The sequence below is a fragment of the Sphaerodactylus townsendi genome, linkage group LG01, assembly GCF_021028975.2.
Source record: "Sphaerodactylus townsendi isolate TG3544 linkage group LG01, MPM_Stown_v2.3, whole genome shotgun sequence".
Taxonomy (NCBI): domain Eukaryota; kingdom Metazoa; phylum Chordata; class Lepidosauria; order Squamata; family Sphaerodactylidae; genus Sphaerodactylus; species Sphaerodactylus townsendi.
Genome location: NC_059425.1, coordinates 61,290,273 through 61,311,873, shown reverse-complemented (window position 1 = coordinate 61,311,873; position 21,601 = coordinate 61,290,273). Strand labels below are relative to the sequence as shown.

General features: G+C 40.8%; 1 protein-coding gene across 6 annotated transcripts in view; it reads right to left on the bottom strand.

The window, feature by feature from the left end:
• The window catches only part of MARK1 (microtubule affinity regulating kinase 1), an 80,811-nt gene that overhangs the window by 27,077 nt on the left and 32,133 nt on the right, over nt 1-21,601 (bottom strand). For 5 of the 6 annotated variants that reach the window (XM_048498470.1, XM_048498557.1, XM_048498309.1 and 2 more), the window contains exons 2-6: nt 10,946-11,149; nt 8,188-8,241; nt 5,830-5,878; nt 4,608-4,673; nt 205-275 (exon numbers count right to left, since the gene is read on the bottom strand). In XM_048498470.1, coding sequence (XP_048354427.1) covers nt 205-275; nt 4,608-4,673; nt 5,830-5,878; nt 8,188-8,241; nt 10,946-11,149 — 444 coding nt within the window. Of the gene's footprint in view, nt 1-204; nt 276-4,607; nt 4,674-5,096; nt 5,220-5,829; nt 5,879-8,187; nt 8,242-10,945; nt 11,150-21,601 lie in introns of those variants that run through there. The other variant, XM_048498731.1, reaches the window with a different exon arrangement.

Here is a 21,601-nt window from a genome sequence, read left to right as displayed (position 1 = left end):
GAAAAAGGTTCCCGACCCCTGCTGTAGACCCATTGCTCCCCCTTTGCTCCCCCCCCAGCTCCCTATTTTTTGGGTTCCATGACACTCTCTAATGAAACGTATTTCCTCTTCAGAATATTCTAACTCCTACTTTTAGTTCTCAGCAATAAATCATACTTTCAGTACAAAGTTTCAAATAATCTTTTCACTGATAGCCTTCTGTACCTGTCTAAACTTTGCACGTGCTTCTTTCTCTTTCATTCTTCCATGCGCGACCAAGTAGTCAAATACTTCTCCTATAACAGAAATAACAAACTTAAATTGCATTGGATTCCAGATAAAAAGACAAAAGTATTTGAGCCCAGCTACCAGATAAAACCAGATGTTCTTTGACTTCTTGCATTTCATTAGGAACACAGTTTTTTTCTAGAGTGTTCTACCGGGGCCATAACCACAGCAAGGGAAAGACCCAAACATTCATGATGCTCAAAGATATGTTTCAAATCCTTTCCCTGGATTTTCAGTGCTCATAAAAAGTGAAGAAATGAGCCTCAGTGTGGACTTTGTAGCAGATGGATAACAATAGGCCTTGGCACTTCAGTTCCTCGTGTTATACAGTTCCCTTCAGCATCAATAGTTCCCCATTTTAGCAGAATTTCTGCCAAGGAATAAGTGTTGACTAGTGAATGCAGCCCGGAATTAGAATTTCCTCTCAGTAACCTCTACATCAGACCAACTAAATCAAAGAGGTTAAGCTTAATTGGAAGGAGTGAAAAGCCATTACAGTGAGGTAACAAGGTGAAAAATCACATCTAGCTCTCATAAAAAAGCAGATGAGGCAGTAAATCTGCGCCTAGACTGTACTACTTCAGTCTGTAGGTGGCTGCTTGTGAGATGAAATATCTCCCAATGGAAAAATAATCACATTACTACATATGGAAAAGAGCATGTTAGAGAGAATGAAGCAGCAGACTTAATTTGAGAGTTTCTTTTCATGGGTGAATTGATGGGTAACCTATTAAGGATTAGTCCTTCCCCTCTGCTCTGCTGGCAGGGTTATGCTGAAAGTTCTGCAGACCCCTTCCATTGCCAGTGCAAGACATCTCTTCAAAATATAGTTTGCTACAGTATGGAGATCAGAAGTCCCCTTTGTTGAACTAAGGAGTATCTGAACTTTAACGTATAATATGTTCTGAATGCAACTGAATGGGTATTGACTTAGTCTCTCAAGGAAAGTAGGTTCCCAACAGGGTCCTGGTGTCCTGGCTGCCATCTTTCTCTCAACTCTCAAGCAACAACAGTCGGAGATTATTCCACAAGTGTAGCCAAGCAGTCCAGGTCGGGGAAGTCAGACAATTTACAGGAGCCACTAATATAGTCCAAGGGCCAAAGTTCCAGGAATCAATAAGGAGGATGTCAGCAGGTTCAGTATTAGTTGAACTCACTGCATCCATGCCCCGCACTTCCTTCCAGGAGACTTTATAGTTACCCACAAGGAACTCACACATGCAGCCTGCGTCTTAGGAGCCATCCTGCAAAGACTCCTCTCCACTGCCAGCTTGCAGTTTGAGCTGAGCAGCCAGGAGTGCACTGTGTCACTGCACCTGCAGTTCTGATCTCATCCTCTTCTACAGGATTCCAGGGGGGCTGATGACTCTGGAGAGCTGGGGCCAGGTGGCTGGTCTGCCCTGGCTGCCTCAGAGTCAGGTGTTGGAGAAGCCTCTGAGCTAACTTCCAGGATCTCCCTGCTGGTCATCTGCTGCCAGCTGTGGGTTAGCTGCACAGGAACCCTCCTCCTCCAAGGAGTCCTCACTGTCACTGGGTTGGACCGTGATATCTGGTCAGGATTGGAAAGGATATCTTTGAATCCACTGAAGAAAACTTACACAGTATGCTGAATTATTCATTTTCCATCAATGAGTATCTTTAGGAGGGATTATGGAAAGCTACTTCATTCCAGGCACAAAAAGCCTGGGGAACCAATTGGGAAAAGATGCAGAAGGCTGCTCTGGATGAGGCATAATTGTCCAGCTTATAGTATTGTTCATAAGTAGAAAAGGAAAGTCAGGTAGATGCTCTGTAGGATTACTCTAAAAAGGCACTGTGGAGAATGTTGCTGTGGAAGCTGAACCCCTAATGGAGTAGTCAGCAATCCTGAAGGTGACTGAGAGATGCTGATCTCATACATGAGGGAAATAGTTGGTGGCTATAGTCTGGGAAGCCTTCCAACCCATGGGCGAAGGGTGAAACAATGCAAAAAGGGTATCTGAAAATTTAAAGTCTGTGGTGCTTCTGATACAAATTTTCATGGGTCTGAATATGTACAATGTGTGTCATTCCTTTTCATAAGGATGACTTGGACAACCACAAGAGCAGTAGTGCTTTATTTCTGTGAAAGAGGAACTGACCTTTGAATGGGGGTGGGGTCATTCCATACAACCACAGAGTCCTTTTGGCAGATGCCAAGTTTCTTTCTTGTGGATGGGGTTCTGAGCTCTTGTACTCTTCTGGGTGAGGTTATGGAAACCAGGAAGGGAAACTTATAGGGTAGAATCTGCAAGGGGAATCTACTTGAGGGTCTTGAAGAGGCCTTTATGGAGACTCTGAAGATCGTGGGTAGATCCCAAGTGGGAAAGCAGTGCACTGTTAGGATGACTGAAAAGGGTTGCAATCTTGAAGAAATGCTGGACACGAGGATAAACAAAGAGAACTGTGAAAATAGTGGCTTTGGTGAATATCTGGGTGAAGACCTTACAGGAAGACATCACAAAGGAAATTTAGAGCTCTGAACCTTGCTGTCAAAAAATCCACACACTTGTGTAAGAACTTTCTGATGCTTTTTATGTTGCTTTATAAATCTGATTTGTGGAGATTTCCTGGAAGACAGCAATGTGTTGATGACTGGCCTTGCATATCCAAAGGTTTCTAGTATCTTCTTTTCAGTCTTCAGGTAGATATGTGGAACCAGTTTGCGTTTGGTTGCTTCCCCCAAGATGTCGTTTACTATGGGAAAGACCCATGTGTCACCTTACTCACTACATCTCAGAATAAGAACATGTTTGACCATAAAGGGTTAGGAATATTTGTTCAGCTCTCTTCTGACCGGCTAAGGACCCTCATGATGAGGGGATTTGAGTGGGTAGGCATGCAGCAAACCTTGGCCAAGAACAAAGAACTACTCTTTCCCCACATTTCCCTATTTCAGTGGTGGCGAACCTATGGCACTCCAGATGTTCATGGACTACAATTCCCATGGCCAATTGGCCATGCTGGCAGGGGCTGATGGGAATTGTAGTCCATGAACATCTAGAGTGCCATAGGTTTGCCACCATGGCCCTATTTTATACTTCAAAAGAATCTTGGAAGTTTCATATTTTTGGGTAAGGTAACGAGATCCAAGACTGACAGCTCTATTTCTCTGCTGTTTGATGGAAAGATATTCTGATTCAGGGCTCATTTCCCCAGATTTAGCCTGGCAATTCAGCCAGTTAGCTTTGACGCTGAATTCATTGCTGCAGTGTTGGGCACTGCAGCAGTGCTGGAGTGCATGGGACTTCAATCCACCCTGACATGAGTTTCTGTCGTAGTGCTATCTGTTAGCATGAGGACATGACTGCCCCCCATATGGCACATGAAAATGCAGAGGACTAGTATGACTGCCTGGAATTTCTGCCAACTTATGCTGGGGTCTGTCTCAGCTATAGAGAGCTTGCCTTGAGCTAAGAGAGTTGGACAATGAGCACCCCATCAGTCAGGCCAACATCCACAATTATTCAGATTGGAGTGAGGGTCTCTGAATAGCCAGTGGAAGGTACTGATTTTAACTTGCCTCCTGCCTGGACAAGGCTAGTCTGGATCCTGGGACTATGCATGACTGGTAAGAGGGGAGTATGCTACTCTTTGATCTCTTTCTGCCTCTGTAGGGCTAGCCCTGATCCCAGAAACTTGACTAGCGGTGGGCAGGGCTATTCAGTTGTTTCATACTGTGCCGGAAACTCACCAGCTAAAGAGATGGAAGGGGTAAGAGTATTCCATCAGAGGCCAAGGCCCGCTGAGTGGCAAGTGCTGTGGACTATGATGAGGTTGCTAGAAAACATTACTTCTAAGTCCTTGGGAACCTCCCTCATGCATGGCTGCGAAAGGTGAGCTCTTGTACCCCTTTGAGAGCTGCTACCCCTTGATTTCAGCATCATCACGATGGCTGGAAATGTAGCTGATCTTCTGAGAGTCTTTTTAATCAGCTGCTTTTGTGGCCTTCTATGTGGCTGAGCACTAACAGGGAATGAAGGGGGTGGGTTGTCTCACGGCTCACAAGTCTGATAAGCCTCTTCAAGGGGCTGAATCCCCCCTTCCCCCGCTTGTTTGACACCCCTGATCTAGATTCAGGTTTACCCATCTCATCTCTTGCTTGTCATAACTCAGGTCTGGCTGGCAATCCTCTTTTAAAAACACATGAATAGATGATACAGCACTGACAAGAAGAAATGTCTTTACTTCTGACTATGGTTTTCATGAAGCTATGAATCATGCAAAAAAACACCAAAAGTGCATTATATCAGCTGAACCTCCATCTTCAAATTCATGTATTTCTAACTTACCCACAGAAGCAGAAGAGAGCACTGACTTACCTCCACTGGCATATTCTATTACTAGATACAACGTTTTCTCCGTTTCAATAACTTCAAACAATTTAACTGAAAGATAAAAGAATGACAGTGAATTACCTCAAGCAGTACAGAAAAAATGATTTAGAATAATAATCTTCAACTGATGCACCTTATCCATATCATAAAGGAAATCCATGCTGAAGTCAAGGTTTAGATCTACACTTCAAATTCTTAAAAAAATAAATAACCACCCACTTCTCTTCCAGAACTAATTCAGGTTAGAAACAGGGCAAATTCTGATTCAACTAAAGATAGCAATTAAATACTAGGGAAGGTTGCAGAACTGTTAAAAATCAGAAGGGCACTGCCCATCAAGTGTATTAACAATAGGATCGTTGCTTATTTAAAAGTTTATGTAAGCCAACAAGAGCCAAGCATGTTGGAAAAGCAGCACCCTCTGCTGGAAGAGGGAGGAAAAAGGGCATACCCTGTATGCAACAATATGTATACCTTGTATGCAACAAGCCCTCTGGCCGATTCAGGAACAATAACTGTCTCTGGAACAAAACTGTTCTGCCTTCCTCAGCCAGAAGAATTGTCATCACAAAGTAGGGCTCTAAAAGCAACGGAAACTAAAGCAGAAAGGGAAAGTTATACACTTTGTAATCCTGTTTCTCATTCACAGGTCTCAGTCTGTCACAACACAGTGATATTGAATTAAACAAAACTGATTTTAAAAACTTCTTGTGTGATCACTATCATATTTTTTTAAAAAACACAGTTACCACAGATTCATTCCATTCTTGAATCAACAGTGCAATCCTATGCAGTCAAACCATTGATTATATATGCTTTAAGCACACATATTCAAGGGTACGCCTAATGTTGGCTTGTTGGACTAGCAATACATTCTTCTAGAACAGGCTCTTACTAAAAGACTGTAAAACCAACTTTAAAACACTGGGGCCTTGCGGAAAGCAGTCAAAGAACTGTGCAAGCCACACAGCCTACTGGTATTCTACCCTTACTTCCAATTAATTAATTAATTTCCTACAGGAAATATTCAGCTGTTTCATTCAGGAAAACGATACCACCATATAAACAGACTGGACAATTTACTCAAAATCTATAAAGGTTTGATCTACACTAGGAATTTGTTCCTAACTCTAAAAGCCTAGTTAGAAAAGATACAAATCCAAATACATTTAATATATAACTCAGCAGAAAAATGGGAAATTCCTACCAATATTAGGGTGACTCAATATCTTCATTATTCGTACTTCTCGGAATAGCTGTTTAAAAAAAGAAAATTATTTTCATTTACAGTGATGCTTATATATGCACAACTGTGTGACACTGAAAGATTTGCACAGACTGTTCCACAAGAGGTACCTGGAAACATGGTTTACATAAAGAATGACAAAAATAACTAGCTCAGGATTCTCAAAAGATGTACTAGCACCTTTCCTGCAAGCTAAAACCAAGAGCCATGGAAATGACTGCCAAATTTCCTTGTTGGACATTAGGGATATCAGGCACTTGCCACTTATCTTATAACATCACATAGCCCTGTAACAGATACTTCAGAATACTTGTGCTTCTGAAGAGACATTAGAGTGCCAGCACCACTTAAAATTCTGCAACAAGAAGTAAAAAGTCAGAACCTTCAGGACAAGATGGTTGGAATACATAAAGGCACTATGTAATTATGTTGGAAAGGGATAAAGGGTTGGTTAAAAAACAAAAAATGCCACCTTTTCAGAATAAGCCATTTCTCAGAATGAGGATTCATTATATAGATAGAATATTGGAAGATTGTCAATTGCCTAATTTAAAAATAATTATCAGATGAATAACCTGTTGAAATATTTTACTACTATTAAGCAGAAGGCCTTTATTCCATATGCCTACTGTAAAAATTTAGGTAGGACTAGTGGGATGTACACATTTACACAAGCCTACACCACACAATTAGGAAGATTAATATTTGATCCAATTAAGTTTAACGCTTTCTTTTACTTAAAATAAGTGAATAAGAAGCAAGCAACATTAAATAGACTTTAAAAGGCAGAAAAATATTTTCTTATTCACTAATTGTGCATTGTCATTCAATGCTTCCTTGCTAACTGGTGAATCATTCGAAGGTCAAGGAACTCAACTGAGGTATTATGGACTGAATGACATCATTTCTACTGTCTTTTAACTTTGTGAAGAAATAGCCTCTCAGGTGACTTTTCCTTAAACATAAAATGTTATTTAAATTTTTGTTTGAAGGCAGTTTGTTTCTTATCTGAGGAGGTGAATAAATTCTTCCACACAATTATCAGTGTGTGAGGGACAGTATTTTCTCCCCATCAAGTCATAGCTGACCTTTCAGTGTAGAGTTTTCAAGGCAAGAGACATTCAGAGGTGGTTTCCCACTGCCTGCCTCCACATCTCACCCCTGGTATTCGTTGGAGGTCTCCCATTCAAAAACTAGCCAGAGTTAGGGCTGAGTGTGTGTGACTGGCCCAGGTCACACAGCAAACTTGCACGGTACAAGTGGGGATCTAAACCCGAGTTTCCCAGGTCCTAGTCTGACACCTTAACTACTACACCACACTGGCTCTCTATGGGGAGGGGGCTGATTAAGCCCCCCAAATAATCTTGGACTTAGAACATACTATAGAGAACATACCAGTCCTTGCTGCTACTGACCAACATTCTGTGTGTGATCTTCCCTACCTAATTTAATGCAAATGAAGTGTCCTTGTTATACAGGCAGATGTTCAGCAACCCAACAAAGTATGTGGATCTCTCTCTATGTTTCTTGCCTCTAATAAAATTAGCTAAGCTCTGACTATACATTCCTATAATATGCAGCTGCACCATAGGGGGTGCTTGAAACTGCTTGTGTGGAATAGCTTCTCCATGAAGCACATAGCCTGGACATACTAAATATCTGTACTGATCAGCTCTCACTGCACAATAAGATTCACCACCACTAAACAGAGCTAGGGGACACACAGAGCTACCCGGAACAGTTTCTAAATGGAGGCAGTTCTAAGCTATATTGAGAGAAATAGTCACTGCCTCTCTGAGTAGACAATTCTGATCTCAATTGAACAATGGTCTGATTCAACTATGACAGTTTCATGGCTCAAAAGCTCAAATTTCACTGATTTTGGGTCCCCAAAATTTAATTTTTTTGGATGATAAATAAGGCTGTTAAACAGTCAATGATTTTAGCTCATTTGCAGAAGTATGGTACATAGAAAATCTAAGGCGCTGATAATAATATACTGAGAATCTGATCCTTTAGCTGTTCACCTTCCATACAAGAACATGCCATTGGTACATGTACTCATTCATCTCATTGCAAAATTTACTAGCATATTCTCACTCCTAGGAATAGAAGCCATGAGCCAAAACACAACACATAACGCAGATCAAGCAACTCTTCCCTCCCATCTCGGATGTAAATATATATTCATCTCAGCTCAACTAAGTCTCTGAGCAGTGACTCAGAGCATATAAACTATTTTCAGAGCTATGTAGTCATCCCATAAGGGCAAGCACAATAAGGTTTCCATTTAGCTATTTAATACAATAACATTCTCACCTTTTGTAAACTGGTGGGATTTAGTTGGGTTTTGTCTATTATTTTCACAGCAACCTAAATTAAAAAAAAGGAAAGGAATTCTCTGAATATGGCATATGCCATTTTAAGAACATGGTGAAAGTTTACAGTTTTTAAAGTTTTAAATATTTGAGGATTTAATTTTGCAGATAGTTCAGCCTGATAATAGCAAAGAAAATGAGACAGATTGCAAAGCAACCAAAGAATGGGCCTGAAAGTTTATTCAATTTGTCAATACCACTGTGAAGTAGCAAATCCAAGTACAGCTGTGCCATAATATGTTCTTAGATAGATATTTTGATTTAAAACAAATAAAAACAAAGAGCTTTTGAATACCTAGCAATAAAAGATTATGAGACTATAAAGCAATACTTAACCTGGTTAAATATACTTCACAATTTGGAAGTTAACTTTAACAATCAAATATGGCAGACTTTATATACAAATAAAAAGAACGTTGCAATTTGCATAGTAGCATGTGCTTTTTTGTGGTAAAAGAGCTTTTCAACCCTAACTGACTCTAACATCCTGGAGTTTTACTAAGCAATGAACAGGTAAACTTAGACTGAGCAGCACTATAGAATGGGCAGCAGAAAAAAAACCCACATTTCCCAAGGATTCTGTTTCTTCTGACAAGCATGAGCAAACCCTCTCTGATCAAGGAATCCTTCTATAGTTTCTCTCCAGGACTGCTGATGGTAATGCAGAAGATCTGGCTAGGACAAACGCCCTTCCAAAGGTAAAGGTAGTCCCCTGAGCAAGCACAGGTCATTACTGACCCATAGATAACATCACATCACATTTACTTGGCAGAGTTTGTTTATGGGGTGGTTTACCATTGCCTTCCACAGTTATCTACACTTAAACTCTGGCAACCTGGGTATTCATTTTACCGACTCTGAAAGGATGGGAGGCTGAGTCAGCCCTGAGTCGAATTTCCAGAGATGAAAGATAGGTTGCTGGTGTGAGGATCCAACATTATCTGAAAAGCATTTCTGCTTAAAACCACAACTAACAATTGAATGCTGATTCCCTTTCAATGAAAGGTTTTAGTGCCTGGGGAAAGAAGCAATTAAGATATTTTTTTAAAAAAATCCTTCTTATTTTCACCTAGTTTGTATTTCGTTAATCAGAGTTAGACTTTTCAGAGAAAATATCAAAAAGAAATGTCTGCATTTTATCCTACCTTTGTTGGAAGAGATTAGACTGTACTTGTCTCATCGACCCTTCCTGAGTGAGTTAGGTTTAGAGACAAGGGCCCATTATGCACCAATGCGTTCCCTGGTACAAGCAGTCTTTTACTTCAGTTCAGATTTTTAATTACGCAACAGCTTCAACATATGATTCAGGTTAGATGTTCCATGAAATGACCATGCTTTTTTAAAGGGAAGCCCTGCATTGGGGAAAACCCGACCTTTTTCTTCCACTTCGCAGGGAAGGCGAAGTAAATGTATGTGTAATGCCTCCTCCCCCCCCCCTCAGTCCCCTCTCCTTTTTCTCCCCGCCCATAACAGTGTCCTCCTACACTTGTGTCCTCCCAGGTTTCCAGCTGGCTCTCTCCTTGTCCCCTTCAACCTCCATTTTTGTTCTGCTCTCTGGTCGAGTGGCTTCTGGTGGATTTTATTTTATTAAATGTGCCACATATCTGTGAACTGCAACTGTAAGACCTATGCTTGTCTGGGGATTTGAGGGTCGATGCTGGCTTCTGCCAGCCCTGGAGAGCTCATTGCCCACCACGCCTGCACCAACTGGGGGGGGGGGGGGTCTCACCAATTCCAACTTGAAACCTTTGTTCATCTGAAACCGTCAGTGAATCACTGCATAAATATTACATAGATACTTATTTTGTTAAATCTACTTTCACTGGGAGTTTTCGCCCGCCCAGCAGGTTTGCGGGTCACCGCCAGTCCTGCTGGAGAAACAGCTCAAATCCTTTGCCAGGTTTCCCCGTGCTTGTTTGTGATTGATGCAGTTTCCCAGCACTGATCCAAGCAGGCGAAATAGGCATCATGGTAACCGCACAAACCCAGGACAGGAGAACACGATTTGCAAGGAAATGTGTTACTGCTGCACTGAGCCAAAAAAAGACTGAAGAGGCAAGGATAAGAGTGCACAATACCTGCCATGTGCCCCACATGAAAAGGAGGTGAATTTACTGCTGACAAGGGGTAGAATAAGACATGGGTGGTAATCTGGTCAGTGACTGGTTTATGGTAATCACACTAAGCTTTGTGACTGAGCAGGGTTTTGTATCCAGGTCTCCTAGGATTGTGTACAACATTCTAATCTCAGTACTCTAAATCAAACCATCCAACCATGTGCTGCACTGGTTCGCATACAGATTATCTTGTCTTCCCACAAACATGTTTTGCTTTTTAATGATTACAGATAGATATGATAGCAACAGCACTCAACCTGGGTCCTGCCAACTCCCTATGAAGTGACATGGGGGGGCGGGGTGATGTAAAGCAGAAAGAGGTGGGCAGGAAGAGCTCTCAACCTTACTTCCTGTCTGTGACCATTTTTATTTCTGGCTCTACTGCCCTCACCAGGAGGGAAAAAATTAAAAAGGGAAGCATGGGAATTCAGCAACCTCTTTATAGTTATTTAACAGCAGATCCAACTCTACATGCAAGCCTCTACCACCATTGTGTGCATTTTGGTCGAGAAAAGTCTGCTACGTATCACAGGGTTAAATGATCACTAAGACAACACGTAATACTGTTTACATGTAGCTTACCTCTCTACCAGTAAGAACATGTCTAGCCAGCTTCACTTTAGCAAAATTTCCTTTTCCTATTGTTTTGAGTAAGCGGTAATTCCCAATGTGAGGGTGGTCTTCATTTGTGGATGTGATTGAGTTCCTACAACGAGGTATGTTTTGCCGGCTGCTTGATTTCGTGGACTGGACATGGGGCTCTGTATAGCCATCAACAGAAGTATGCTACAAGACACAATTTAAAAACATTACAATGGTAACGTACACAAAGTATAAAATAATCTTAAAATCAGAATAAAATAGCCTACCTCACACAGTGGTTCTGAGGAAAAGTATAGTATGGCAAAGCAGTTGGCAAATTAAAAAATAGTCTATACAGTATTAAATATTTTGCTTTGCAGGCTCTGTTTCCTCTACCTGATTTCATGGTAGTCTTCTTTTGAGATATTAATAAAATTGAATTATGCGTTCAAATCAATGAAAGTCAATGAAATTGTCTTCCTTATTAATCTTTCCTTCTAACTAAACACACCTTTGAACTTCCCATTTCAGTTGGCAAATAAACCAGCAACTTAATTTACATTGAGCAATTATTCTTTGCATTCCCCACTCCCATGTGGAGTCAGGGAAACTAGACCAGTGAAAGAAAATTACCAAAAGAAGTAACTTCAGTCCAAACACACATGCTATGTATATACTTTTCATTAGGACCAAACAAAATGACTCAAAACAGTGGGTAAGCATTTACTGAGTTAATTCAATGTACAACAGCATTTCCCACTTTCCCCAACTATCAATGCATTAAGGTTTAAACTCCCTTCCCCCCAAAATCCTTCCAAGTTATAAAGAACACCTCAAATTATTTTTGTTTCCATCAACTGTTCAGGCAAATCTGCAAAATTCATACAATCCAGTCAATAGTTTGAAAATGATGAATAATTGTGAAGTGCATAAAAGCACAACCCCAAGAGTTAAACTGTGCATGAGTAACAAAGCATTTTAGGGCTCATAACAATCACTTTGTAACCACTTTTGGAAATGTTGGCACTTTTGATGCTGGGATTGTGTGTGCACGAGCATACATATACATTTGCTTTGTTTCCAGGAGAACCATAAAGTTTCCAAGAGAACCATAAGAGAACAACTGTTGAGAGAAAAAGTAGAAAGGGAAATTTTGTTCCTTTTCTCACAATATCACAATTCAGGGCATAACTATTCCATACACCAAACATGTCAGATGTGCACTGGGGGAATTAACCTTAGAAAGCGCTTGTTGGCCTGATGCTGGGGAGGAGAAGGAGCTCCCTATCCTGCTTTTGCCAGCAGAAGGGGGGCCTTTTGTCCCTTTTCTCCTTTCATAAGGCACGTGGAGTCAGAGGAAAGAGGTTAAAAAGCACTCCGTGCTGTCCTTTTTGCTGGCAAAAGCAAGCAAGAAAGTTTTGTTTTTTAAAAAATTACAAATTTTTTATGTTGCCTTTCTGTACAATCAGGGTTCACAAGACAACAACCTTGATTAAAGCCTTTAGATAGGACCCCTTGTAGTGCCAAGCAGACAAGGCCTTTTTACAGCGAATTCCCCCCATGTACATCTGACTGCAAGACTGGTCACGCTTCCCTGACCCGTGTTGGCTTCTTACACTTGGCCCACTTGCACCCAATGAAATGGGTTATCAGTGCATTCAAGACGGTCAGAAGGATGCACCATTTCACACAATGAATAAAGGACTGAATTAGATGCCATAAACGGCAGCAATGGCCGCTAGTTTAGATGGGTTTTAAAGGGAGATTAAGCAAATTCATGAAGAACAACACTAGCAGCAACTATTAGCTATAACAGTTAAAACAGGATCTTCAAGTTCAGAGCTAACAGGCCACTGAATATTTCACAGAGAGATGAACAACAGGTGATGTCTGTTGCTCATATGCTCTGTTTTGGGGCTTCCCAGAAGTATCTAGCAAGTTATAACATGAAACAATGCTGGATTAGTCATATACTTGGTTAGGTTCTTAGTTTCTTGTCTCTTCTCGATTTCTGCTTCTTAAGGCATTTCTCTTGAACACCCCAACATCTCCCTTCCCATTTTATGCAAATATGAAATCTCACCTTTCCAAAACTGCCTTCTCAAGTAAAGATCCTTTGGTCTCTGTCTTTTCCTGTCCATTTACCCTTCCCCGTCTTAATGTTTATGTTAGACTGTGATTCCACAGACAGAGTATGTCTCCATTTCACTTTTATGCAATGTCTGGTTTCTAGGCACTACATGAATATTATTTAGATTTTATTACACATCTACAGTAAGAGAAGAGGGAAGTAAAAACTTGGGGCAACCAGTTACAACTGGAAAGAAAAGTTTACAACCCAGTTTCATTTTGCTGCTATCTACCTTGGCCACAAAACATGTGCTCATATCATCACATTGAGAATTCAAAAACTGCATTTATTTATTTTTTTAAAAAAATATTTGTAGACCCAACCATTCCTTTGTAGCTCAAGGCAGCTTACAATTCCAAAATTAAAAACATACCAGCTACAATAAAACCCAGCTCCTCTCCTCAAGAAAATGTCTACAGCTTAATCTCCACAAAAGTCCTACAAATAAAACAACCTACTCTATTCAGGCATCATGGACACAGACAATGACCCAAAAGATACTTAGTGTGCAAATACCTCATCTAATCATTTCTTAGCACTATATTGTTCATACAGCAAGGTCAAGGCGTATAGATACTACCAATGTTTTTGGACAAATATCTTAGGGCCCGAGACTTGAATTTGTGGTAAGAGTATATTGCATACATGCTTCTTTGTGGATATGTTTTTTTAAGTAGTTCATGGCTATTTTAACCCAGTAGTACAATGACATGATAGTGTGTCATGTTAAGTGAGAGCTAGTGGTGTGCAGTGGTTAGAGTATCAGACTAGCATCTGGGAGACTCAGGTTCAAATCCCCACTCTGCCAATGCAAGTTTCCTGGGTGACCCTGGGCTGGTTATCCACACTCAAACAGATCTGTTGCAAGGAGAAATTGGAGGAGAAAATATTGTAAGCCTCTTTGGGTTCCCACTGGAAAGAAAAGTAGGCTATAAATGAACTAACTAAACAAACAACCCAAACAAACAAAACTTAAGTAGTTACTAGTAACATTTTGGGATGTGAGCTCTGTATTTAATGATAGAATCTGAATTTATTTGTAAAATGACACTGTACTTTAACTGCAACACATTTGACTTGATAAGATGTCTAATTCATCACTTAACTTATCTGGTCTTGGAATCATACAGTTGGAAGGGGCCATATAGGCGATCTGGTCCACCCCCCCCCCCCCCCATTCAATGGACGATGAACACATTCATAATCCCTATCTAGATATGTCTGTATATGATTGTTGGACACCGCTCGGAGCCCTCCAGGGGAGGGTAGTATACAAATTTAAATAAATAAATAAATAAGTCAGTGTTTGCAAAGAAAAATATTTGGGAGCTCTCAGGAATTTGTGCTTACCAAGCAAATCTAACGGTGGCATGGAATTTCATCAAGTGTGTGGCAGTATCTAACAGAAGTTGGAGAAATTATGTGCAGTCGGGCCAACTTGTGTGGCAAGACAACGATTGCATCTAGCCATGGGCACGATGCCACATAGCTGCATTGTTGGCAGCCTCCATTTGGTATCAATAAAATATGAAAGAGTTCTCATGTATGAATGGTCCAGCAGAAAAAAATAAACCCTGGGAACAGGATAAATACCTTGTGCATCATTCTCTCTGGCTTTAAAGTCTTCATACAATCTATTATTTTAGTCATGCTATTATTTAGTCATGCTAAGTATGTTGCAATATCCATTTGTTGGTTTTACAACACCGAGTGGAAAAATCATTAAATGATTTTTGCACACACTAAAGTAGAAAGCAAACTTTCAACAAACTGATTTGACAAGTCCTCCTACAGAAGGGGAAAGTTGCCATCTATGCTTATTATTGTTTATTTATGCTGATTATGTCTGCTGTTATGAGTATTGTTGTTTTATGCCTAATAAAGGTTTTTGGATTTTGATGAGTATTGTTGCTTTATTATTTATGATATTGTAATTATTGATGTTCTTGTTTGATTATAATGTTAGATTAATATTATGTTTATTGTTGTTTATAATGAGATGTTATGTTGCTATGCTTATTGATTCTATGTTTATTGATGATTTTATGTTTCATTGATGGTACGTTTATTAATGGTTTGTTGTTTGATGTTATGACTATTTGATGTCTGTAATTATGTTGTTGTTGTTCACTACCCTGAGCCCTTCGGGGGAAGGCGGTATATAAATCTAATAATGAAATGAAATGGGAGGGAGGGAGGGAGGGAGGGAGGGGACAGGGAGGAAATCTGAGAAGATGCTACTATGCAGACACGAACACTTTTTCACATTATTATTTGGCTTGCATAAATGCATTCTTCCAAATATTTACAAAAACCATTACTATCAGATAACGGTCATCCTCACAATTTAGCAAGTAAACTATTCCAACATCCATCCTTATTTTCATTTGCCATGTTTGCCATTTTGCATGCCTATATTTTGCATAATGCATCCATTCTGGAAGTTTTTGGTGGTTTGGGGGCAGAGGGAAGGCATCATGGATATAGCTAAATATCAGGTATCCAAAATGTTTAAATCAGTAAATGAAAATGTTGTCCAGGCATCTTCCCACGGAAGCTGTTATAAGGCTAATGCAGAGGTACACGTTACTCAGCTCCAAAGAGGACTGCAGTGGTTATCTTTTCTTCCCTCTGCTTGAAGTCATGACATTAGTGAGAAGCTGCATCATCCCACATTATAAAGCCAAAAACCGAGTGTTTGTAATAATTAGCACCATTCACAATGACTGGCTTTTAGGCCAATCCCAGACTTTTGATTCCACTACCAGACTGTTTGTAGTCAACCGCATGCCCTCATTTGCAAGGAATTCAAGAATAGATTTGTTCTGAAGCAAGTACATATGCAAAAGCAGTCAAGTAGAACCACTCTTTAGCTTGGTGACTACACAGAGAAAGAGAGATTATTCAAGTAAAAGTTTCCTGGAAGAATATAAATAAGACCTGTCATAGGATAAGCCTTCTGCTTTATATAATGAAGAATTAAAAATCATGCTTTTCTGAGTGTTTTTTTCCTGACTTCTAAGGCAGATCAAGAAACACTAACCAGACACACATCACACAGATGTGACTGCAAACCATGATCTAACAACAAAAAATGGTTGGCAATGACAGTCATGCCTCAGGTTTGTATATTCCCTCTTCCTCTGTTATGATTCAATTCTGTCCTGAATGTTCTGCTTTTCAGAAGCCACAGCTTCCATGATTTAAATTTCCCTCCGAACCAGAATTAAAAATCCACTTCAAACCACGGTTTGTTTTGGCAGGGTAAGGCACCGGGAGGGCTTTCTGTGAAGGAATCTTCACCAGCTTACAATCTGCATCACAGCAACATCTATACTCTTATCTCCACTCTAACGTTGGCCCTTTCAGCACGGGCGCAAGTGGAGGTGCGTCGGCATAAACAATGCCGCCGCACCCCCCTGGGACTGTTCGCATGGATGGTCCCATTAGGGGTGCAGGCAGTGGCGCAGCCTTCGCACAGGCTGCACGGTCCCTGAACGCCGTACCTCATATCCTGGCTTCCGGCGCATCGCAGAGGCCAGGGGACACCCCCCCCCCCACAGGCTGGAGCAGTGGCTCTGGAGTCACAGGTCAGGGGGGCATGTTCCCTGGCCTCTGCGACGCGACGGAAGCCAGGAAACGAGGTATGGCGTTCAGGGACCGGGGGGGGGGGGGGGCCGCCTTCCAGCCACTGCTGTTTGCATGGCAGCAGTTGGAAGATGCTGCTTCCAAAAAACCTCGCTCAGGGAGCGAGGTTCGGAAGCAGAGTTTTCGCGCCGCTCAGGGGTGGCAAGGCCGGCACTACTGCATCGTATGAACCCCTCCCCAGGGACGGCGTTTGCTTGGGGCACTCTATTCCACCTGTGCGGAAAGAGCCTTTGGCTGAACACATCACTCAACTGGGCCTCAGCATATGACAGATAAGACCAATCAGGATACTTCAGGCTCTATAATAACCCAACTTAGAGGCTACTTCTTCAGTCAGGACAACTCATCAGGTGTGATCAGTCCTGATAAAACTGAGCTGAAGCTTGCCCTTGTACTCCAATAAAACACGAGACCACATTATGGACTTAACTAGTTTATTAAAACTAGTGGATCTATTGTCATCAATTAACCACCCCAGCTTACAGGCTTCTTCTTCAGTTTGGACATCTCATCATGTGTGAACAGTCTGCACAAGACTGAGGTGAAACTCTCCCTTCTCTGGATATCAGACCTTTCCTGTTGGTGAATTTGCCTCTTGCCTCAGGAACTCATCTGACTCCTTGAAAAACCATCCCACTGAATGGTTCTGAGTTCATCCTTTGCCTCTGATCCCTTCAGATGTGGACTGAGCCTTGGTAATCTGACAAACCTGAAATATTATAATTTGACCAGATATTAAATTATGGTTGGCACAGATCATGACATTCAGGCAGTTGGGGACCGGAGCATGATAGGGAAGAAGCAACAATACATACCTGGGGCATAACTACAAATGCTGACTAGGCATCACCATATGGAGACAGAAGACTCTTCACATCCTAGTCCCAAATTATTTGGGTTGTAGGGGTATGTACCAGCATTGTGAAGTATACCTAGAAATGGTTTGGTAACCAGTGCCAGCCTTTGAACATTGATGAGATGTTACTTCACTGATGTTTCACATACATCCCCACATAAAGCACAATGCAGTAATCTAACTTAGCCAGATCCTGCTTCCAAGGGCTTCTTCAACATACCAAGTGAAGTTGACTAAAGGTACTATATGTTACAGGAAAAATCCATATATTTGTATAGGAAATGGAGTAGATAAAAACAAGTTGATTCATCTGACTTTGATAACTGAAATGGTTGGAATTCTTTTAAAAGGGCTCACTTAGCAGTCTTTTGACTTTCAGTGGTATAAGGTTTCAAGTGCGTTCTTCAGTGGGCATTATTGCTCACTAATGGATCATACTGGTTCAAGAGGTATCTTAAATAAATTGTGGACCAGGGCTGGACACAGGGGGTGAGGTGGGACAGGTTTCCCAGGCAGAGAGGGGTGTGTTGGGGGGCAAGGGAGTACAATTGCCCAGAAGAGATGGCTTGTTCTGCAATGTGCGCTCATTCCCTCAGATTGGGCTGTCACTAGGAAGTGGGGGAGGTTCAGTTGCCCAGCAGAGTTGGCTCATTATACAGCACACCAAAACCCTTCCCCCATTAGGCTGCTGCTAGCAGGTTGGGGAGGCTCAACTACACAGAAGAGGTAGTCCGTTCTGCAGCGTGTGCTGCTTTAAAACTAGAAGCTGTTTGATGACTGGCTTCACCAAAGGCCACAAGTAGGCCTGCCATCTCATCTGATAGGCTTGGCCTTCCCTTAAGAGCCTGATTTTACACCATGGTAAAGCGGGGACAACAAGAATGGAGGGCCTGTTCTGACTTATGAATTAATGACTTATAAAGCATTCTCTAATTAACAGTTTTGTTCAGGTCATGCAAACTGAGGGCTGTGAATTCCTCCATTGAATCAGTCCATTTCAAGGTGGGTTTTCCTACTGCCTTCAGCGTTTCCCAGCATTATTGTCATTTCCAGTGACTAAAGGACAATAGCTTTAGTTTAATCATTTTAGCTTCTAGCAGCATAATTACCAGATAAAGCTTTCTTGGGCTGCGCCTTACTAGGCTGCAAAGGAGTGTGAAATGTGTTTGATGTTTCCCATGTCAAAATTACATCTACTGTATTTTTAAAAATGCTAGGAAAAAGGCTATGCTGAAAAACATTCTCCTTGGGTTGGGTTTTTATGTGTGCAGAAAGACTGATGGGATATTCAAACATTATAGATAAAATATAAAAGTATAATTAGTCATTATCAGATCATAAAGGACAACATAATTCACTCTATCATTTAAAAGAGTTGTTGATTATATAAGCATTTATATCAAGTAAAAAACGTACATAATGTATGGGGGGATTTGTTCTGTACTTTTGTCCCCCTTTTAAAAAAAATAGATCCGGCTCTACCATGGATGGTGATTGTAATAGCATTCATTCATTCATTCATTCATTCATTCATTCATTCATTCATTCATTCATTCATTCATTCATTCATTCATTCATTCATTCAGCTTGTATACCGCCCTCCCCGGAGGGTTCAGAAAGCTGTTTTTGAGTAGACCTCGTTTTCTCAGACCTTACTTTTAGTGTTGTGAAATTTTAACTATTCTCTTCCCCTTAAACACTGTGTTTTTAATAGTTAATATCATCACAGTATAACTTTAAAATATTTTATTGCTCATCGCTTAAAGTCCTTCTTCACATACAACATTTTAATTATATGCCAGTTCATTGCTTTGAAATTTAAAAAGCTAGATTTCAGTGCAGAAAGACTTGAAGCAAAGATTGCTCTGGTAATAAGCCAAAGGGAACCTTATTTTATTTTCCCATCTTCCTACATACACCAAGCTTAATGGTTTCCAAAATAGGAAATGTCATGATTCACACACTTGCAGCATATAAAGAGCAATCCCTATTGCTAGTTCTTACATCACTGCAGATATCTGTGACAAAATAATTTATTATAGGATTCATGAACCTGCTGTGAACTCAGGTGCCATGTCTGCTCTTTACCCTTCTTCTGACACAAAAGACTTGACAGAGAAAGAGGAAAATGGTGATGATGTTGCCTGATTCACCTTCCTACCAGCCAACCATCATGCCATTGATCCCTTGGGATCCCATGGCCCAGGCATCAACTGTTTGCCTGTCTTTAGGGCCTGCTGGGGGAAACGGAGGTTGGGAATGGACCACAGTCAGCTTCTGCTCATGGTTCTCAGTGTCCCGCCAATAGAAGATAACAAATTACTACACTTTTAAAAGGCAAACAGCAAGCAGCGAGTAGCAATCGTGTCTTGATTCCCCCCCCCCCCCGAGATTGATGTTCAGTGTCTGCTTGACTTCACTTGTAGTGAGATTCCCAACAAGAATTTACCATTTTTATGTTAGTGGAGTTACACAACAACAATATCAAAATAAAGCTATCTTTATGCTCTGGCGACTTTGGCAAAGTGCCTTAAACGAGGGAACTTGGGAGTATGCCTTGTTTTTACCTGAAGTATCACTTTATTAGGCCTTTGCTGCTGAGTAGTCCATATGATACACTTTTAATGATATCTATTGAATATTCAAGAGTCACTGTTGAATTTGTCGTGTCTGTTTTTCATATAACTTAGATTGGTTGACCATTAGAAGATAAGACTACAGATTTTGCTATTGAGCTTTTTACTAATAAAATTGATTTGTGTCACAGTTTAGTTCAGAAACTGAATTAGCTTTATTTTTACAAATGCAGAACAAGTCTGGGGTACCACTTGGAGAGCAAATGTGAACATGTTCCCTGTAATAACATAGCTGTGCTTGATGTTTGCTTAATGTGACTTGTTTTAACCTGCTGGAGGGAACTGACTGTTTGGGCACCCAAACTTTGAAAAGAGCAACTGTGAAACCCATCTTTGAGATGCCAGTTACTTGAGTGGGTACGAAAAATTACATTTATAACAAATGTCATACTAAATCTTTCTTCTCAATGGGAAATGCAAACTGCTTCCATTGTTCTCCTATCCTTTGTTCTATCCTCACAACTCTGTAAGGTAGGCCTGGCTGACAGCATTTCACCCAGCAGGAAAAAAAATTATTTTAGTATTAGAGACCTATGACAGGTTGCTTAAAAACTCTTACTATATGTTGTCTATTATGAACACATACCTGATTTTCTGATTCCCTTAATATTTAACCCTGCAAATCCCATCATCATTATGAGATTGGTGGCCAGTTTTCACACATGTACCATTATTTTCTGATCTTATGCCTGCCACAAATAGAAACACTTAGCTCCCATGGCAAATAGACGGGGGGGGGGGGGGTTGTCAGGAGATAATCTGGGCTGGATATTCCCATGCCTCTTATTCTTGGCCCTGGAACTAATCATCCTGAAGCTAGTGGCCAAGTTAAAATCTCCTAGTTTTATTTTTGGATAAGTCACGCCTGCCACAAACAGACAGATGGTTGGACACCCCAGTTCTTCTATTATTACAGATTCAATGAAACATTTGTTTTGTTATGATATGCAGTTTGGATCAGGGTCATGTGGAAGTGGGGCAGGTATAATCTTTGTTCCAGGGCCCCAGGGGGCTCTCAGCTGCCCTGGCTGAGTGTAGGCAAAACCTACCTCTTATATGTACTGGCCAGGAGATACATTTTGCCTCTTTCATACATGCCCCTGAACGCTTCTATCTACTTTACAGACAACAAACTTTACTATACTAGGTTGGAATCAGTTGAGAAGTAAGCTCACCTCTATTAGCCTTGCCCATCCCCTCTCTCTATTTTATAAAATCCAGGAATGGGCTTCTATAAATATGATTGATTTTTCTGGAAAAATTAGAATGTCCATGTATAGCAACATATACATATAAAACAAAAATTGGAAAAGATAGAATGGTATCAGTTTTAAACACTAAATCAAAATATGGTGGTGGTGGGGGGGATCCAGTTCACAAGAGAC